Below are 17,507 nucleotides of genomic sequence, written 5' to 3'. Positions count from 1 at the left end.
GTATGACGTTATTGTGTTGATGGACCGTTAAGACTACTGTGTGACCCTGTATGACGTTATTGTGTTGATGGACTGTTAAGACTACTGTGTGACCCTGTATGACGTTATTGTGTTGATGGACCGTTAAGACTACTGTGTGACCCTGTATGACGTTATTGTGTTGATGGACCGTTAAGACTACTGTGTGACCCTGTATGACGTTATTGTGTTGATGGACCGTTAAGACTACTGTGTGACCTGTATGACGTTATTGTGTTGATGGACCGTTAAGACTCTGTGTGACCCTGTATGACGTTATTGTGTTGATGGACCGTTAAGACTACTGTGTGACCCTGTATGACGTTATTGTGTTGATGGACCGTTAAGACTACTGTGTGACCCTGTATGACGTTATTGTGTTGATGGACCGTTAAGACTACTGTGTGACCCTGTATGACGTTATTGTGTTGATGGACCGTTAAGACTACTGTGTGACCCTGTATGACGTTATTGTGTTGATGGACCGTTAAGACTACTGTGTGACCCTGTATGACGTTATTGTGTTGATGGACTTAAACACGTTAAGACTATGGACGTGACTACCCTGTATGACGTTATTGTGTTGATGGACCGTTAAGACTACTGTGTGACCCTGTATGACGTTATTGTGTTGATGGACCGTTAAGACTACTGTGTGACCCTGTATGACGTTATAGTATTGATGGACCGTTAAGACTACTGTGTGACCCTGTATGACGTTATAGTATTGATGGACCGTTAAGACTACTGTGTGACCCTGTATGACGTTATTGTATTGATGGACCGTTACATGTAATACTACTGTGTGACCCTGTATGACGTTATTGTGTTGATGGACGTTAAGACTACTGTGTGACCCTGTTGACTTTGTGTTGATGGACGTTAAGACTACTGTGTGACCCTGTATGACGTTATTGTGTATTGATGGACTGTTAAGACTACTGTGTGACCCTGTATGACGTTATTGTGTTGATGGACCGTTAAGACTACTGTGTGACCCTGTATGACGTTATTGTGTTGATGGACCGTTAAGACTACTGTGTGACCCTGTATGACGTTATTGTGTTGATGGACCGTTAAGACTACTGTGTGACCCTGTATGACGTTATTGTGTTGATGGACCGTTAAGACTACTGTGTGACACTGTATGACGTTATTGTGTTGATGGACCGTTAAGACTACTGTGTGACACTGTATGATGTTATTGTGTTGATGGACCGTTAAGACTACTGTGTGACCCTGTATGACGTTATTATTGTGTTGGTTGACCGTTAAGACTACTGTGTGACCCTGTATGACGTTATTGTGTTGATGGACCGTTAAGACTACTGTGTGCCTGTATGACGTTATTGTGTTGATGATGGACCGTTAAGACTACTGTGTGACCCTGTATGACGTTATTGTGTTGATGGACCGTTTAAGACTACTGTGTGACCCTGTATGACGTTATTGTGTTGATGGACCGTTAAGACTACTGTGTGACCCTGTATGACGTTATTGTGTTGATGGACCGTTAAGACTACTGTGTGACCCTGTGTGACGTTATTGTGTTGATGGACCGTTAAGACTACTGTGTGACCCTGTATGACGTTATTGTGTTGATGGACCGTTAAGACTACTGTGTGACCCTGTATGACGTTATTGTGTTGATGGACCGTTAAGACTACTGTGTGACCCTGTATGACGTTATTGTGTTGATGGACCGTTAAGACCCTGTGTGACGTTATTGTGTTGATGGACCGTTAAGACTACTGTGTGACCCTGTATGATGTTATTGTGTTGATGGACCGTTAAGACTTCTGTGTGACCTTGTGAGCAGTTATTGTGTTGATGGACCTTGAAAGATGCTCCACTGGCCTGCAGACAGAGTATAAATGATACTCATTTTTTCAAACAATAATTGGTGTTTAATTGTTTACATGTATGTTTAATTAACACTTAAATAATATAAAATAATGTTTTGTGCTTTCGGTGCATGCGCAATCAGTACTTCATTCCATATAGGACATAGTGCCACAGAATTCTTTCGGGTTGCAATAAATTATTTTTAATATTTTATTTTGAAGTAAAATTACAAGCTCAAACTTTTTCATTGGTGAAAAAAAGATATTTTAATGACTTCTTCTCAATAACCGTAAGGCCCACGGTACTCATATTTGGTCTGTAGCATGATTTGATGAAGGGCTACCAATGTTGTGAAAAATGAATGACCTTGACCTATTTTCAAGGCCACATTGGTCAAATAGGCTAATTTTTTGAACGACTTCTTCTAACTAACGGAAAGTTCAAGGGTACTCATATTTTGCTTGTAGCATGCTGGGATTAAGGGCTACCAAAGGTGTTAAAATGAATAACCTTCATCAACTTTCAAGGTCACATGGGGTCAAATAGGCTAGCATCTTTGAACGACTTTTTCTCCATAACCATAAAGCCCAGAGTACTCATATTCAACCTGTAACATGCACGGATAAAGGGCTATCAAAGTTGGAAAATGAATTACCTTAACTTACTTTCAGGGTCACAGGGGTCAAATAGGCTAAATTCTTTGAATGAGTTCTTCTAACTAACAAAATGGTCCAAGGTAGTCATATTTGGCCTATGGCATGCTGGTATGAAGGGTTACCAAAGATGTTTAAATGAATTACCTTGACCTCCCTTCAAGGGCAAAGGGGGGAATTAGGCTAAAATCTTTTCACTACTTCAAACTAGCTGAAAGGCCCTGAGTATTCATCTTTAGCCAGTAGCATGCTGAGATAAAGGGCTACCAAAGTTGTGAAAATGAATTACGTTGACCTACTATCAAGGTTGCGGGTCAAATACTCTAAAATCTTGAATTTTGAACTTCTCAAGTTCAAATGATTTAGTTGATACCTGCATTAAAATGATCCTAACATGGTCCCGACTAAGTGTTGTTATAGTTTATTTCGATATGAAATCCAAGATGGCTTGAAAATATATTTTGAACTTCTTGTAAAGTTATACCCATGCAATTTGGCTGAAACTTGCACGAACTGATTCTTACATGGTCCCTACCAAGTGTTTTTTATTTTTGGGTCGATCTGGAATCCAGGATGACCCATCCTCGATATTCCAGGGGCTCCGATCACTTACGATCTCTACACCCCTGGACTATCTCATAGTAAAACTGGAGGCAACAGAATAGAACAGGTAATTTAGTCATTTGATGTACATCAAAAGAGCCGTATAACGGTACACTGTGGTTGACTGTGTGGCTTTGATGTTAGGCGTCGCTCTCTCTGTAGTCTTCAAAGGAAATTTTTGCTAGCCTGTGATTGGTCAAATATTTTCAGCTGAGCTGCCTTCAATTTCACTATGAGATAGTCCAGGGGTGTTGAGATCTTAAGTGATCGGAACCCCTGGAATATCGAGGATGAGGATGACCGCCACAGTCACCATATTGAAAACACATTTGGAACTTCTACCGGTGCAATTTGGATGAAACTTGCCTGAAATGACCCTGATATATATGATCTTGAAAATGTTTTGTTACATCTCTGGTTTGTCCCAAATCGAAGATGGCTACCATGACACCATATCTTATTAATTTCCTATACGGCTATTGCCAAAGTAGTCAAATGACCGTTAAGGCCTTGTATTGTGATCTTTTGCCGCTGCAGTGCCTGTATATCATTAAAATGACTTATAATAAGAACTAATTACATTGTTCTCAACTGTTATTCATTCCAATATTCAACGTATTTGATTTTGGATTAATTACCTATAGCAACTGCCCTGCTGGTAGGGCGTTAGAATCGTACTTGCTGTCCCTATCGCATGATTGTAAAAGGCGACTAAATTTAGGATCTTATCTTTTCTCTTCTTCCTAACAGACTTTCTCCTTCCTAATGCCTCCCTTGGCACCGCCTCACTTTTGCCCTTGAGTTGTGCGTTCGCACCTGTGAGGAAGGCTCTTAGTTCTGTCACCTGGCCGAGACACACCAAAGTCTATAATAATGGTAGTTTCTGCTCCTGCTTAGCGCTCAGCATACAGGGATTTGGACGACTGGGTCGCCCGTTGTCAGTATAATGTGACCGGGTGGAGTGTGTTGCTTGGTGTCTTCAGCCGCATGCTTCAGTGATATAGCACTATAAAAATGGCAACAGTTCCACTATACAAGAAGATACAACATGGATATACCGCAGTTTCCCAAAACACGCACCTCGCTCAACATACACGCAACACAACGCATACATGGGAGGCCGTCCTTAAATGACTATAGCTGTTAATAGGACGTTCATTAATAAAACAAGCAAACAAACCCTATATCAAACGTTAAGTTTCATTTTACCATCTTGTCTAATTCACAAGGGGGTTCGATAGAAATAGAACACAGATGGGGTTTCATTTCGAGGGTATGCCTCTGCTCTTTCGCCTGATCTTTGAAAACTCAAGTGGCTATAGGCAGAAACAGATTCTATACACTTATAGTTCACAACAAAGGCTAATCGTCCTTGAATAGCCAAGTAGTTGCTGATAAGGCGTTAAAGAAAATAAAACTAATTAGACAAACTATTTTCGCATAACTCTCGAATACAAAAGATTTTGATTCATATTTCTATTACAAATATGTATATTACGTAATATTACACTAGCCACTTTTCTAAAAAAAATCTGCAAAAACATTAAGTGCGAATACTTTCAATTACAACAGATACTTAAGAACTTTTAAGTACTGACTGCATATACTTCGTATAGGTCTAAGATGTACCAGCGGATAGTTCGAACACGTACTTAAGACGGAAATAGCTCTTAAGTGGCGTATGCTCGCTATATCTCGGCTTGCCAACCGTATACTTGTATTAATTTTATCTTTGACCCCACTTATACTTTGACTAATTAAATACTGTAGCAGATAGTCTAATATGAGGAGAATTGCAGGGTGATCCCTTGGGGCTTCCGGTTTTTGGCTGTTGTAGGATGAGCTCGGGTTCAAATAGTATTACTATATCGTGTATACTGTATACGCAAACGCGCACCTCGAATTTGAGGGATTATACGTATACACTTCAGACAGAGAACATGTTTATAAATGAGACGACGGACACATGTATTTTGATATAAAATTACATACACGCCTATTTTGTACACGCTCAAGTCAACGGAAGGGCGCCGCATAATAACCGTAAGTGAATTGAAATTTGTGGACGCGCCTCATCATGTAGCATAATACCGAAAAGAGGAAACAACTAGCTAACTTCGTTAACTAATGTTTGGGTGAGTTGTGCAGATTCAAAACTCGCAAGCATGCATAATTCCAGCGAAGGTGACAAAGTTTTCAATATTTCTCTAGAGGAGGAAGAAATTATGAACTTACGTGCCACTGGTATACCATTGATAGTGTTTCTCGGAGTTCTGTGTATCTTCGGAACGTTTGGGAACTCTTTAACCATTCTTGTGTATGCCGTCCGGTTCAAGCCGAGCATCCATCGAACATTTATTCTATGGCTAGGTAGCGTGGATCTGGTGGCATGCTCAGTCAGCATTCCTTATGTGATTTACGATTCCATTCACCCGTATACATTCACATCAGATTGGACATGCAGAATTTTTGTGTTGATAAATTTCATCTTCTCGATGTATTCTCCGCTTCTCTTGGACGTCATTGCCATTGAACGTTATCGAAGAATCTGCAAGGCGACCGACCGGCAACTGACAAGGTCAGAAGCAAGAACCATAAGCGGTTTGATAGGTCTGGTCGTTGTAGGTGGTTGCAGTCCAGTTCTAGCCATGTACGGAAGTGTACATGTTATAACGCCTATCAACATGCTCAAAGGAAATGAATGCAATGTTGTTGACAAATATAGCGGAACTTCATCGGAATCCATATATTTTGGTGTTTTGTTCGTTTTGTATATTGTTCTTTTTGTATTGTGTATTGTCTTTTATTCATTGATTGGACGAAAACTCATGAAAAGTGAGAGATTTAGAAGAGCCACGAAAGCGGCTAAGCGGATTAGACGCCAGCAAACTATAAAACGTCAAATTGAACGAGCACAACAGAAATCTGTAAAATTCGCTGCCGTGGTCAACCCGGAACCCGTGGTCGAACTAGAGGACCCACCGGCCAAGGAAGAACAACTACAGGATAATGAACCTACAATATCGGCCGAAAGTGAGCCCACAGTCACTTCCGTCAGCGGCACATGTGAACTGGAGCCGAATTGCTCGAACGAAGACAATCTTGACGAAGGCAATACGACCGGTGATGAGTGTCAACAAAATGGCATAATAAACGGCATCGGACAGGTCGCTGTGATCCATAAGACTTCATTTAAAATATCAACTTTACCTCATGTGTTGCCTTCTGAACAAAACACGATGATCAAGAATGAAAACAATAATGCACACTTTTTGGAAGTTAGTTCAAAGAACGATTCCGGTAATAGCAAACAAGAAGCGGTAGCAAAATCCAAATCACTGAAGTCGCAGAAATCAGTTAAACGATTCGTGGATCATAGAATTTCAAAGAAAAAAATCAGTCAGTTGATAAGTAAGAGTAAAAGAGTTACTTTAATGTTTCTCGTTGTCTCTGTGCTTTCGTTTGGAGGGTATCTACCGTATTTCGTTCACGTCATTACGAGGAATGTTGATGACGTCATGCGTAGAAACCTGGCCAGTGCTTTTGGTTTCATCGGACCAATAATGAGATATTCCTTCTTCATCAACAATGCCGTTAACCCCATCGTTTACGGGTTCATGGACAGACATTTCAGAGACCAATTCAAACGTATGATGCGAAAGTGTAGAAGAAATAGAATGGATTTATCATAGTCACTAATTATTGTGTGCACTAAAGAAAAAAACCTGATTGTTTGTTAAAGGTGATGACCGTTTGATTAAACTGTTTATTAGAATCTTATTGAAAATATACACTAAAGACAAGAGGCATGCAAAAAAAAATATGTATTTAATCTATTTGCGATAATGACCATATCTATGTTAATATTAAACGCAAAATGAGTGCCGTCTTTTCATAAAGTCACTGGCATAGTGATTTTACGGGAGTTCGGTTAATTTATTTTATGTCTATAAGTGGTCTTCTTGGCGCATTTGAAAAAAAGTAACTTTATCAACAGTTAATGCACCAATGCCTTATACATGTATATGAATTGTTGTCGACACGTAATTGTTGAGGTGCATATAAATTTATGTCTCCAAAAATATGTGATGAGCAAGTATATATTCAGATACAGTGTCACTAGTTCATATAGCGGGGCCGCTAAACTTTGAAACCCATTCTCTATTGAAGTAATTTGACAATCTACCCAAAGCAATATTACGTGCAACTTTTTAACGTAACACAAGATGGTTTTTGTGATATCATCTTTCAATGGATGTGGTAGTAAACGTTGAAATAATTAATATCAATGAGATTTTATTTGACTTATGCACAGGTTCGCGGCGCGCAAAAAATATACTAAACATACTGTATACTAAATACAGTATTTTTAGATTTTTTTTCTTTTCTTTTTTTTTTTTTGCGCTTCGTAAATCTGTACATAATCCATGTATCTTCTGACCTTGACACCAGAATTAGACATTATAATATATATAATTTTCTGGACCAATGTTTATATTTCTACGATATTTCATGTCTGGGTTTAGGAAAATGAAAACTTGGGTTAGTCATATCTAAATGTTGTTTTTGTTCTTTGTTTAACAAAGAGACATGATGCGGCGGTTCATGTGTCTATCGTGTGGTTAGAAAATCGTGTCCTGATGGCTTAAGGGATTTCCTCGCCATGTACTTGAAGCATCCTCCCGGATACAGGTATATATGTATACTTCCCTGCCGTCTCTGATAATATATTAACAGCGATGACCTTCTCAACTTAAAGTGCACTATCTGTCAACAGATACACATCGTCAGAATACATGGGACACAGGAATTGTTCCTTAAGAGATAAAACTATATAGTCACATGCTCCTATTTATAACAAAAATCTCGAGGTCACAAGGTTAATTTTTCTCCAAACCTTTTCTAGGAATAATTCGTAAATATGAATATGAAGTATCGTTTATTTTTAAACCCCGAGTTATCTCAATTACTTTACTTAATATATAAAGCCCTATCCATCATCTTTCGAAGGAAAACGAAACAAAGTTACATTTGCGGTCAATTTTCATTCTCCGTATACATACATGTATATTTCATTTTATTTTATCCTCCATGGGTAGTGAGCTGGGTTAACATCATTTTTAAAGTAACTAAGGTCACTAAAAGATGTTTCTCCTTCTCAGAGTTATTTCAAACCAATAAGTTATTTCTTATAATTATTGCAAGTACTATAAAAAGTACTGTAAAATTTAAAGTATGGCTGATTTCCTATACAATTTAAGAGATATACAGCAAAATGAAAAAATATTTGCTTATTTAATTATTTGGACTTTAGGCGGATATAAGTATGGGTGAAATGTAGCTTTGACTCGCCCTATCTTTGTTGATAAGGACGCGGCATGTTTAGGAGATGGAGGAAAGTCAGAGTACACAGAGAAAATTCACCGACCAGCGGTTAGAGACTGGCAGCTACATAAGATAGGATTCTAACTAGTGACCCAGAACTAAAACTAGTGGTAATGTCATGATATTTTCCACGGGACGTCTTTTTAAACTTCTTAATAAAAAAAAAGAGCAATAATTCTACAAACACATTTTAAGATTCAGCTAAGATCAGAGTTTAATCCGAGTTTAAAATGCGTTAATTTACCTAAAACTTTAATATGTACATGCATTCTAACACTGCTGAAAGTCTATGGTATGTACAGTAAAACCTGTCTTAGCGACCACCTTTGTATATAGATCGCCTTCTCAATAAGACCACTTTCTCTCAGGGTCCTAAATGGTCAATTCAAACACAATTTGTGCTATGTATAGAGACCACTTGGCTATATAAAGACCATTTTCCTTGGTACCGTTGGCAGGTCTTTATAGAACGGTTTGACTGTACATCCATCTTTATTATTTATATTTATAACAAACATAATTCAAATTTAACACAAATATAAAGGCTAATATAAACGATATTAGCGTAAAAATGGTATACAGGTTGTACAGACTTGTAAATGTTCATTTGAAGTCAACATCTAAAGTGTGATCAGATACTGCTAGCATGTCATGGACGGCAAAGTGCATTGATAATGATCATAACATAAGCATTCTTTGTAATGTTTCGCTTTCATTAATTAAGTTTTGAATAAATTAGGTATTTATAGTCAACCAGTATTTAAAGTATTCTTTACACATTTTTCCTTTAAATTACCCATACAAACAACGCCAACATAATCGGGAAAAAAATCGTGATTAATCTAAAATATTGCCATGACTCTCACAGGTAAACGACCAACTTGGCAACCAGTTTTATATCTGCTAAAGATTACAAATTTCTTAAATAAATTATTCCATTGCAATTTTTTTAAAAAGATAATTAATAATTAATCTCTAAATGGCTACATAAGCGCATAACAAAAACTATCAGGGTTAATACACCTAAATTAACATTGAATTTCGGAGTTATTGCCCCTGAATTAAGGTCAGGTGTACTTGAACAGGTCACGGCTGCAGTGTTCTGGTAGGAACTGTTGTAGTCTGAAACAATCACACCCCATCCGTCAAACTGGCAGTCAAGGATAGAAGACTCGGAACCCGAACACTCTACGCCGTCCATCCACGTGGGTTGTGTTCGGTTGTAGAGCCCGTGAAAATGGTTAACTGTATGCGCAGTCCCTGAGCTAAAAGAAAAAGAGATTTGAACAGCATATATTTCAATATTTTTTTTAAAATAACAAAAGAATATCTGAACGCATATATTTTTTCATAGAGATTCTGTAACATTAAATAATTAAGCACTTTCTCAAAATCATGCCAGCACTTTTGTTTTTTGTGTATAATGTCATAGTGTTGTAAACATGACGTAATAAAGTACCATGACGTCACAATAGCGGTATTAAAGGATTAAAGTATCTTTCTGGTGGTTCTATCGAAGGATAAAGTTGAGTAGGATATCGATATTTGGAATGGACTGCAAAATACTGACAGTGTCAAATGCGGATCATCGTATATCCAATAGCGTGGCTCCAAATTGCACGTGGCATACTCTATCTATCGAGAAATAAAGTTGAGAACACGTTGGTTGAAATCAACGGGGTTTATACTATCAATTCACTAGTGACTGTAAATATATCACATTAATATCATGGTTATTTTTTAAATTAATCATACATCTTGTATATATACATGAACTAATTTTGGTGATAAGAAACTAATCAACTTCTCCCTGATTTTTTGTCTTTATTCCTATGATGAAGAGTTACATACTTAAAGTCCAACATGACACAAACGACGTTAGCGTCATCATCCGTCCACAGCTCGCCTCCGACATAGCCCCACTGTCCACTGTAATACACCTCCACCATATCAGATTCTCCACGACGGACGGCGAAGTCAGCCGTGCCTGTATATATCAAAGTACTGAGTGTACTGCAGTTAGACGAATAAATCAAAGTACTGATTGTACCGCAGTTAGACGAATAAATCTAAGTGCTGAGTGTACTGAAGTTAGTCGAATAAATCAATATACTGAGTGTAGTGCATTTCGACGAATAAATCAAAGTATTGAGGTACTGCTGTTAGACGAATAGTACTGTGTGTACTGCAGTTAGACGAATAAATCAAAGTACTGGGGGTACTGCAGATAGACGAAAAGTACTGTATGTACTGCAGTTAGACGAATAAATCTACGTGCTGAGTGTACTGTTATATGAACAATAGATCAAAGTACTGAGAGGAGAGAATAGTGTACTGTTATAAATGAAATCAAGGTATTTAAATTACTTATGTAAGAAATAACCATACAATAATTGAAACAAAAGTACAGGATGGTGATATGTGCTAAAATAACCAGATTTTCTGCTCTTTCTTAATTGTATGGAGTTGCATAGGACCAGACAGACCAAACGTGTTAGATTTGTCTTTAAAAAAAACCTACCAAACACTATTTCTGTGAAAGGTTTTTACTTGAAACGGCGATATATCATTTAATTGAATTATGAATGTTTACGTAAAATTAGATAGCATGTCGTCAAAAATCAATTAATAAAAAACATGGTATTCTCACATATAACAGTATTACCGTGATCAGCAAATTATCGTGATTTTCCAACTTAAAAGGTTTATATTAAATCTTTTTAGTTGTATGTTTTCGGATTTTTTGGGATTTTTTTTAAATACATTTGTAAATAAAAAAAATTGAATTACGATTATAAGGCATGCACACTGATTTCCCGGTGGTTATACGTATACTGACTTCAATGGTTCATACATCAAACTTATACGGAATGTAGTACCTGAACAAATAAAAAACAAACATCTTTCTTATTTCAGAATTTAATGGTTTTTCGAAATAGTAAAATAAACAATAGTTTTCACCTACCGTGAGCAGACTACACTCTCCGTTTCTACCGGTTAATATAATTTACGGTAAATGAAACGAAAGTAGATTTCTATACCAACGAAGAAATACATTGTATGACTACTGTAGGCTAAGATACTAGTACATCTGCAACGACTAGTTAAACATTTAACATTGTGGGTTTGTTAAATTATTTTGCACTATCAACATTCCATACAAACCTTAGAAAACACTTTCGTTTCTAATGATTCGTAAACAAACACGCTTCCGGTCATGATCAGCCACGCTGATCGAGCCATGCTGAGTGCGATTGTGTAAACACACGTCGTGTTTATGTACAGGTAAGTCACAATTGCAAAGTGACACTAATTAGGAAGACTTGAATGGATTATTAAACAATTATTAATTAGCAGTCATTGTTGTAGTATGTTCCCATAGGCCTGAATCTGCAAATACCGATCGCGATATGTGCAGGTAAACCAATCACGTGTTACGACAAACCACAGGTGAATTTCAATTGTTTGTATCAATGTTATATTTTTTTTTAATTTAAAATTTTGACTAAAATTAAATTCGAGATAGCGACTATTTTTTTCGTTGAATATCCGTTCTAGGGACCAGGAATTGACTTTGACACAACCGGAGTTTCGAGTCATCGAAATTCGAGTCATCCGATCTTAAAATACATACACAAAGAAGGACAAAAAACGGGACTTCAAAATTAATTCGACTCAACCGGAATTTCGACTCAAGCGATTTCGAGATAACGAGTTTCGACTGTAACAGTAAGTTTGAATTGTAACAACAGTAACGAATCAAATAAAGATAGACGTTAGCGATACCTTTCGATTAAACATAGCATATAAAACCATGTTCAAAATTAAAGTTCGTATTTTAATTAATTTATTTTTACCAATGTCGTCAAAACAAATGGCACCAGCATCTTTGCTATGACTGCATGAGACTCCCCAACCACTGAAGGAACAGTTTTGGATGTATGACTCGGATCCTGTACAGTTGACATTATTCATCCATATTGTGTCGTTTCCTTCTCCGAAAACGCCAAATCGTAAGGCGGTTCCTTGGCTAAAAGAAAACAAAAATGTACTATCGCATATTAAAGGAATATTTTACACATTTATATCTAACTTTGTAACACCTATGAAAATATTTATTTCTAAGAATTTTGGAAATCTGTCTTATGTTTTTAATTTACCTGTATCCAAGCATGCGACATACAACTCCGGCATCTGTGTTGCCCCAGCCGTCATCGCAAATCGTGCCCCACGTTTCGTTATGGAGAACCTCTACACGACCAGACGATGACGAGAATCCATTCACCAGACGCACAGTCGGTGGAACAGTGGGTGTTGTGGTTGGTGGAATTGTACTAGTTGTACTAGGTGGAATTGTAGTGGATGTTGTTTGAGGGACAGTAGACGTTGTAAAAATTGTTGATGTTGTTTGTGAATTTGTAGACGTTGTTTGTGGAATTGTCGTCGTTGTTTGTGGGATTGTCGTCGTTGTTTGTGGAATTGTTGACGTTGTTTGTGGAATTGTTGACGTTGTTTGTGGAATTGTTGACATTGTTTGTGGAATTGTTGACGTTGTTGAAGATACAGTCGGAATCGAATTGGAAGATGAAGACGGCATCGTGGTGGTGGATGATGCTGGAGGTATTGTAGTGGAGGCAGATGTATTTGGTATTGTAGTGGAAGATGTTGGAGGTATAGTAGAGGATGAAGATGGCATTGTAGTGGAAGGTGTTGGAGGTATTGTAGTGGAAGATGTTGGAGGTATTGTAGTGGAAGATGTTGGAGGTATTGTAGAGGATAAAGATGGCATTGTAGTGGAAGATGTTGGCATTGTAGTGGAAGGTGTTGATGGCATTGTAGTGGAAGATATTAGAGGTACTGAAGTGGAAGAAGTTGGCATTGTAGTGGAGGATGTTGGAGGCATTGTAGTGGAAGATATTGGAGGTATTGTAGTGGAGGATGTTGGAGGTATTGTAGTGGAGGATGTTGGAGGTATTGTAGTGGAGGATGTTTGAGGCATTGTAGTGGAGGATGTTGGAGGTATTGTAGTGGAGGATGTTGGAGGTATTGTTGCAGCAGATGAAGACGCCATTGTTGTGAAGATATTTGGTATTGTGGTGGACGAAGTTGGAGGCATTGTAGTGAATGATGTTGGCATTGTGGTGGAAGAAGTTGGAGGCATTGTGGTGGATGATGTTGGCATTGTTGTGGATGATGTTGGCATTGTGGTGGAAGACGTTGGAGGCATTGTGGTGGACGATGTTGGCATTGTAGTGGATGATATTGGCATTGTTGTGGATGATGTTGGCATTGTGGTGGAAGATGTTGGCATTGTGTGGATGATGTTGGCATTGTGGTGGATGATGTTGGCATTGTGGTGGATGATGTTTGGCATTGTGGATGAGGTGGATGATGTTGGCATTGTGGTGGATGATGTTGGCATTGTGGTGGACGATGTTGGCATTGTGGTGACGATGTTGGCATTGTGGTATGATGATGTTGGCATTGTGGTGGATGATGTTGGCATTGTGGTGGATGTGATTGTGGTGGCATTGTGGTGGATGATGTTGGCATTGTGGTGGATGATGTTGGCATTGTGGTGGATGATGTTGGCATTGTGGTGGATGATGTTGGCATTGTGGTGACGATGTTGGCATTGTGGTGGACGATGTTGGCATTGTGTGATGTTGGCATTGTAGTGGATGATGTTGGCATTGTGGTGGATGATGTTGGCATTGTGGTGGATGATGTTGGCATTGTGGTGGATGATGTTGGCATTGTGGTGGATGATGTTGGCATTGTGGTGGATGACATTGTGAGGATGCATTGTGGTGGATGATGTTGGCATTGTGGTGTGATGATGTTGGCATTGTGGTGGATGATGTTGGCATTGTGGTGGATGATGTTGGCATTGTGGTGGATGATGTTGGCATTGTGGTAGACGATGTTGGCATTGTGGTGGACGATGTTGGCATTGTGGTGGATGATGTTGGCATTGTGGTGGATGATGTTGGCATTGTGGTGGATGATGTTGGCATTGTGGTGGATGATGTTGGCATTGTGGTGACGATGTTGGCATTGTAGTGGATGATGTTGGGCATTGTGGTGGATGAGTTTGGCATTGTAGTGGATGATGTTGGCATTGTGGTGGATGATGTTGGCATTGTGTGGATGATGTTGGCATTGTGGTGGATGATGTTGGCATTGTGGTGGATGATGTTGGCATTGTGTGGATGATGTTGGCATTGTGGTGGATGATGTTGGCATCGTAGTGGATGATGTTGGCATTGTGGTGGATGATGTTGGCATTGTGGTGGATGATGTTGGCATTGTGGTGGATGATGTTGGCATTGTGGTGGATGATGTTGGCATTGTGGTGGATGATGTTGGCATTGTGGTGGATGATGTTGGCATCGTAGTGGATGATGTTGGCATTGTGGTGGATGATGTTGGCATTGTGGTGGATGATGTTGGCATTGTATTGTGGTGATGATGTTGGCATTGTGGTGGATGATGTTGGCATTGTGGTAGATGATGTTGGCATTGTGGTGGATGATGTTGGCATTGTGGTGGATGATGTTGGCATTGTGGTGGATGATGTTGGCATTGTGGTGGATGATGTTGGCATTGTGGTGGAGATGTTGGCATGTGGTGGGATGATGTTGGCATTGTGGTGGAGATGTTGGCATTGTGGTGGAGATGTTGGCATTGTGGTGGATGATGTTGGCATTGTGGTGGATGATGTTGGCATTGTGGTGGATGATGTTGGCATTGTGGTGGATGATGTTGGCATTGTGGTGGATGATGTTGGCATTGTGGGATGATGTTGTATGATGTGTGCTGGATGATGATGTGGGCATTGTGGTGGATGATGTTGGCATTGTGGTGGATGATGTTGGCATTGTGGTGGATGATGTTGGCATTGTGGTGGATGATGTTGGCATTGTGGTGGATGATGTTGGCATGTAGTGGATGATGTTGGCATTGTGGGATGATGTTGATTGTGGTGGGTATGTGTTGGCATTGTGGTGGATGATGTTGGCATTGTGGTGGATGATGTTGGCATTGTTGTGGATGATGTTGGCATTGTGGTGGATGATGTTGGCATTGTGGTGGATGATGTTGGCATTGTGGTGGACGATGTTGGCATCGTAGTGGATGATGTTGGCATCGTAGTGGATGATGTTGGCATTGTGGTGGATGATGTTGGCATTGTGGTGGACGATGTTGGCATTGTAGGTGGATGATGTTGGCATTGTGGTGGATGATGTTGGCATTGTGGTGGATGATGATGTTGGCATTGTGGTGGATGATGTTTGCATTGTAGTGGATGATGTTGGCATTGTGGTGGATGATGTTGGCATTGTGGTGGAAGATGTTGGCATTGTGGTGGATGATGTTGGCATTGTGGTGGATGATGTTGGCATTGTGGTGGATGATGTTGGCATTGTGTGGATGATGTTGGCATTGTGGTGGATGATGTTGGCATTGTGGTGGATGATGTTGGCATTGTGGTGGATGATGTTGGCATTGTGGTGGATGATGTTGGCATTGTGGTGGATGATGTTGGCATTGTGGTGATGATGTTGGCATGTGGTGGATTTGGCATTGTGGTGGATGATGTTGGCATTGTGGTGGATGATGTTGGCATCGTAGTGGATGATGTTGGCATTGTGGTGGATGATGTTGGCATTGTGGTGGATGATGTTGGCATTGTGGTGGATGATGTTGGCATTGTAGTGGATGATGTTGGCATTGTGGTGGATGATGTTGGCATTGTAGTGGATGATGTTGGCATTGTGGTGGATGATGTTGGCATTGTGGTAGACGATGTTGGCATTGTAGTAGATGATGTTGGCATAGTGGTGGATGATGTTAGCATTGTGGTGGATGATGTTGGCATTGTGGTGGATGATGTTGGCATTGTAGTGGATGATGTTGGCATTGTGGTGGATGATGTTGGCATTGTGGTGGACGATGTTGGCATCGTAGTGGATGATGTTGGCATTGTGGTGGATGATGTTGGCATTGTGGTGGATGATGTTGGCATTGTGGTGGATGATGTTGGCATTGTGGTGGATGATGTTGGCATTGTGGTGGATGATGTTGGCATTGTGGTGGATGATGTTGGCATTGTAGTGGATGATGTTGGCATTGTGGTGGATGATGTTGGCATTGTGGTGGATGATGTTGGCATTGTGGTGGATGATGTTGGCATTGTTGTGGATGATGTTGGCATTGTAGTGGATGATGTTGGCATTGTAGTGGATGATGTTGGCATTGTGGTGGATGATGTTGGCATTGTGGTGGAAGATGTTGGCATTGTAGTGGATGATGTTGGCATTGTAGTGGATGATGTTGGCATTGTGGTGGATGATGTTGGCATAGTAGTGGATGATGTTGGCATTGTGGTGGATGATGTTGGCATTGTGGTGGAAGATGATGTTGGCATCGTTGTGGAAGATGTTGGCATTGTAGTGGAAAATGATGTTGGCATTGTAGTGGATGATGTTGGCATTGTAGTGGAAAATGATGTTGGCATTGTTGTGGAAGATGTTGGCATCGTAGTGGATGATTTCGGCATTGTTGTGGATGATGTCGGCATTGTAGTGGATGATGTTGGCATCGTAGTGGAAAATGTTGGCATCGTAGTGGAAGATGTTGGCATCGTAGTGGAAGATTTTGGCATTGTTGTGGATGATGTCGGCATCGTAGTGGATGAAGTCGGCATTGTTGTGGATGATGTCGGCATCGTAGTGGCGGATGTTGGTGGTGTTGTGCTCAGTATAGATTGATCTGTTGTTGTAGTTTCAACTGTAAAATAATGAACGTGATTTGAGGTTGAATCTGGTAAATATTACAGCGATTTCAGTTTCAAAACATGTTGGCTTAAATGTCTTTTTCAATGCAATATACATCGTGCAAAATATGTCTATTGTCGAAACGTGTCTTTAAAGTAATTCAACCATCAAAGATTATGATTACATTCAAGTACCAAGATTCTGGTATCTATTTTATGAATCG

At 39.5% G+C, this 17,507-nt stretch overlaps 3 protein-coding genes across 3 annotated transcripts; 2 read left to right on the top strand and 1 right to left on the bottom strand.

Annotated features, from left to right (window-relative positions):
* The first annotated feature begins 4,900 nt into the window (after positions 1 to 4,900).
* On the top strand, positions 4,901 to 7,677 carry LOC138318039 (D(2) dopamine receptor B-like). The gene has a single exon (XM_069260085.1). It carries the CDS (start codon positions 5,285 to 5,287, stop codon positions 6,809 to 6,811), a length of 1,527 nt encoding a protein of 508 aa, XP_069116186.1. The 5' UTR covers positions 4,901 to 5,284; the 3' UTR covers positions 6,812 to 7,677.
* LOC138318033 (mucin-2-like) lies at positions 7,525 to 13,813 on the bottom strand. Its single transcript, XM_069260071.1, has 4 exons — positions 12,665 to 13,813; positions 12,362 to 12,534; positions 10,356 to 10,491; positions 7,525 to 9,769 (listed from the first exon to the last, which is right to left on the bottom strand). The coding sequence occupies exons 1-4, from the start codon at positions 13,792 to 13,794 to the stop codon at positions 9,466 to 9,468; spliced, it is 1,743 nt and encodes a 580-aa protein (XP_069116172.1). The 5' UTR covers positions 13,795 to 13,813; the 3' UTR covers positions 7,525 to 9,465.
* Positions 13,814 to 14,321: 508 nt separating this feature from the next.
* Positions 14,322 to 17,278, top strand: LOC138306306 (golgin subfamily A member 6-like protein 2). Its single transcript, XM_069247043.1, has 5 exons — positions 14,322 to 14,538; positions 14,756 to 14,961; positions 15,723 to 15,885; positions 16,266 to 16,550; positions 16,728 to 17,278. The coding sequence occupies exons 1-5, from the start codon at positions 14,322 to 14,324 to the stop codon at positions 17,276 to 17,278; spliced, it is 1,422 nt and encodes a 473-aa protein (XP_069103144.1).
* The last annotated feature ends 229 nt before the right edge of the window (positions 17,279 to 17,507 follow it).

Source organism: Argopecten irradians, chromosome 1 (assembly GCF_041381155.1).
Source record: "Argopecten irradians isolate NY chromosome 1, Ai_NY, whole genome shotgun sequence".
NCBI classification, from domain to species: domain Eukaryota; kingdom Metazoa; phylum Mollusca; class Bivalvia; order Pectinida; family Pectinidae; genus Argopecten; species Argopecten irradians.
Note: the sequence above shows the minus strand (reverse complement) of the source record. Positions and strands in the feature narration are given on the sequence as shown.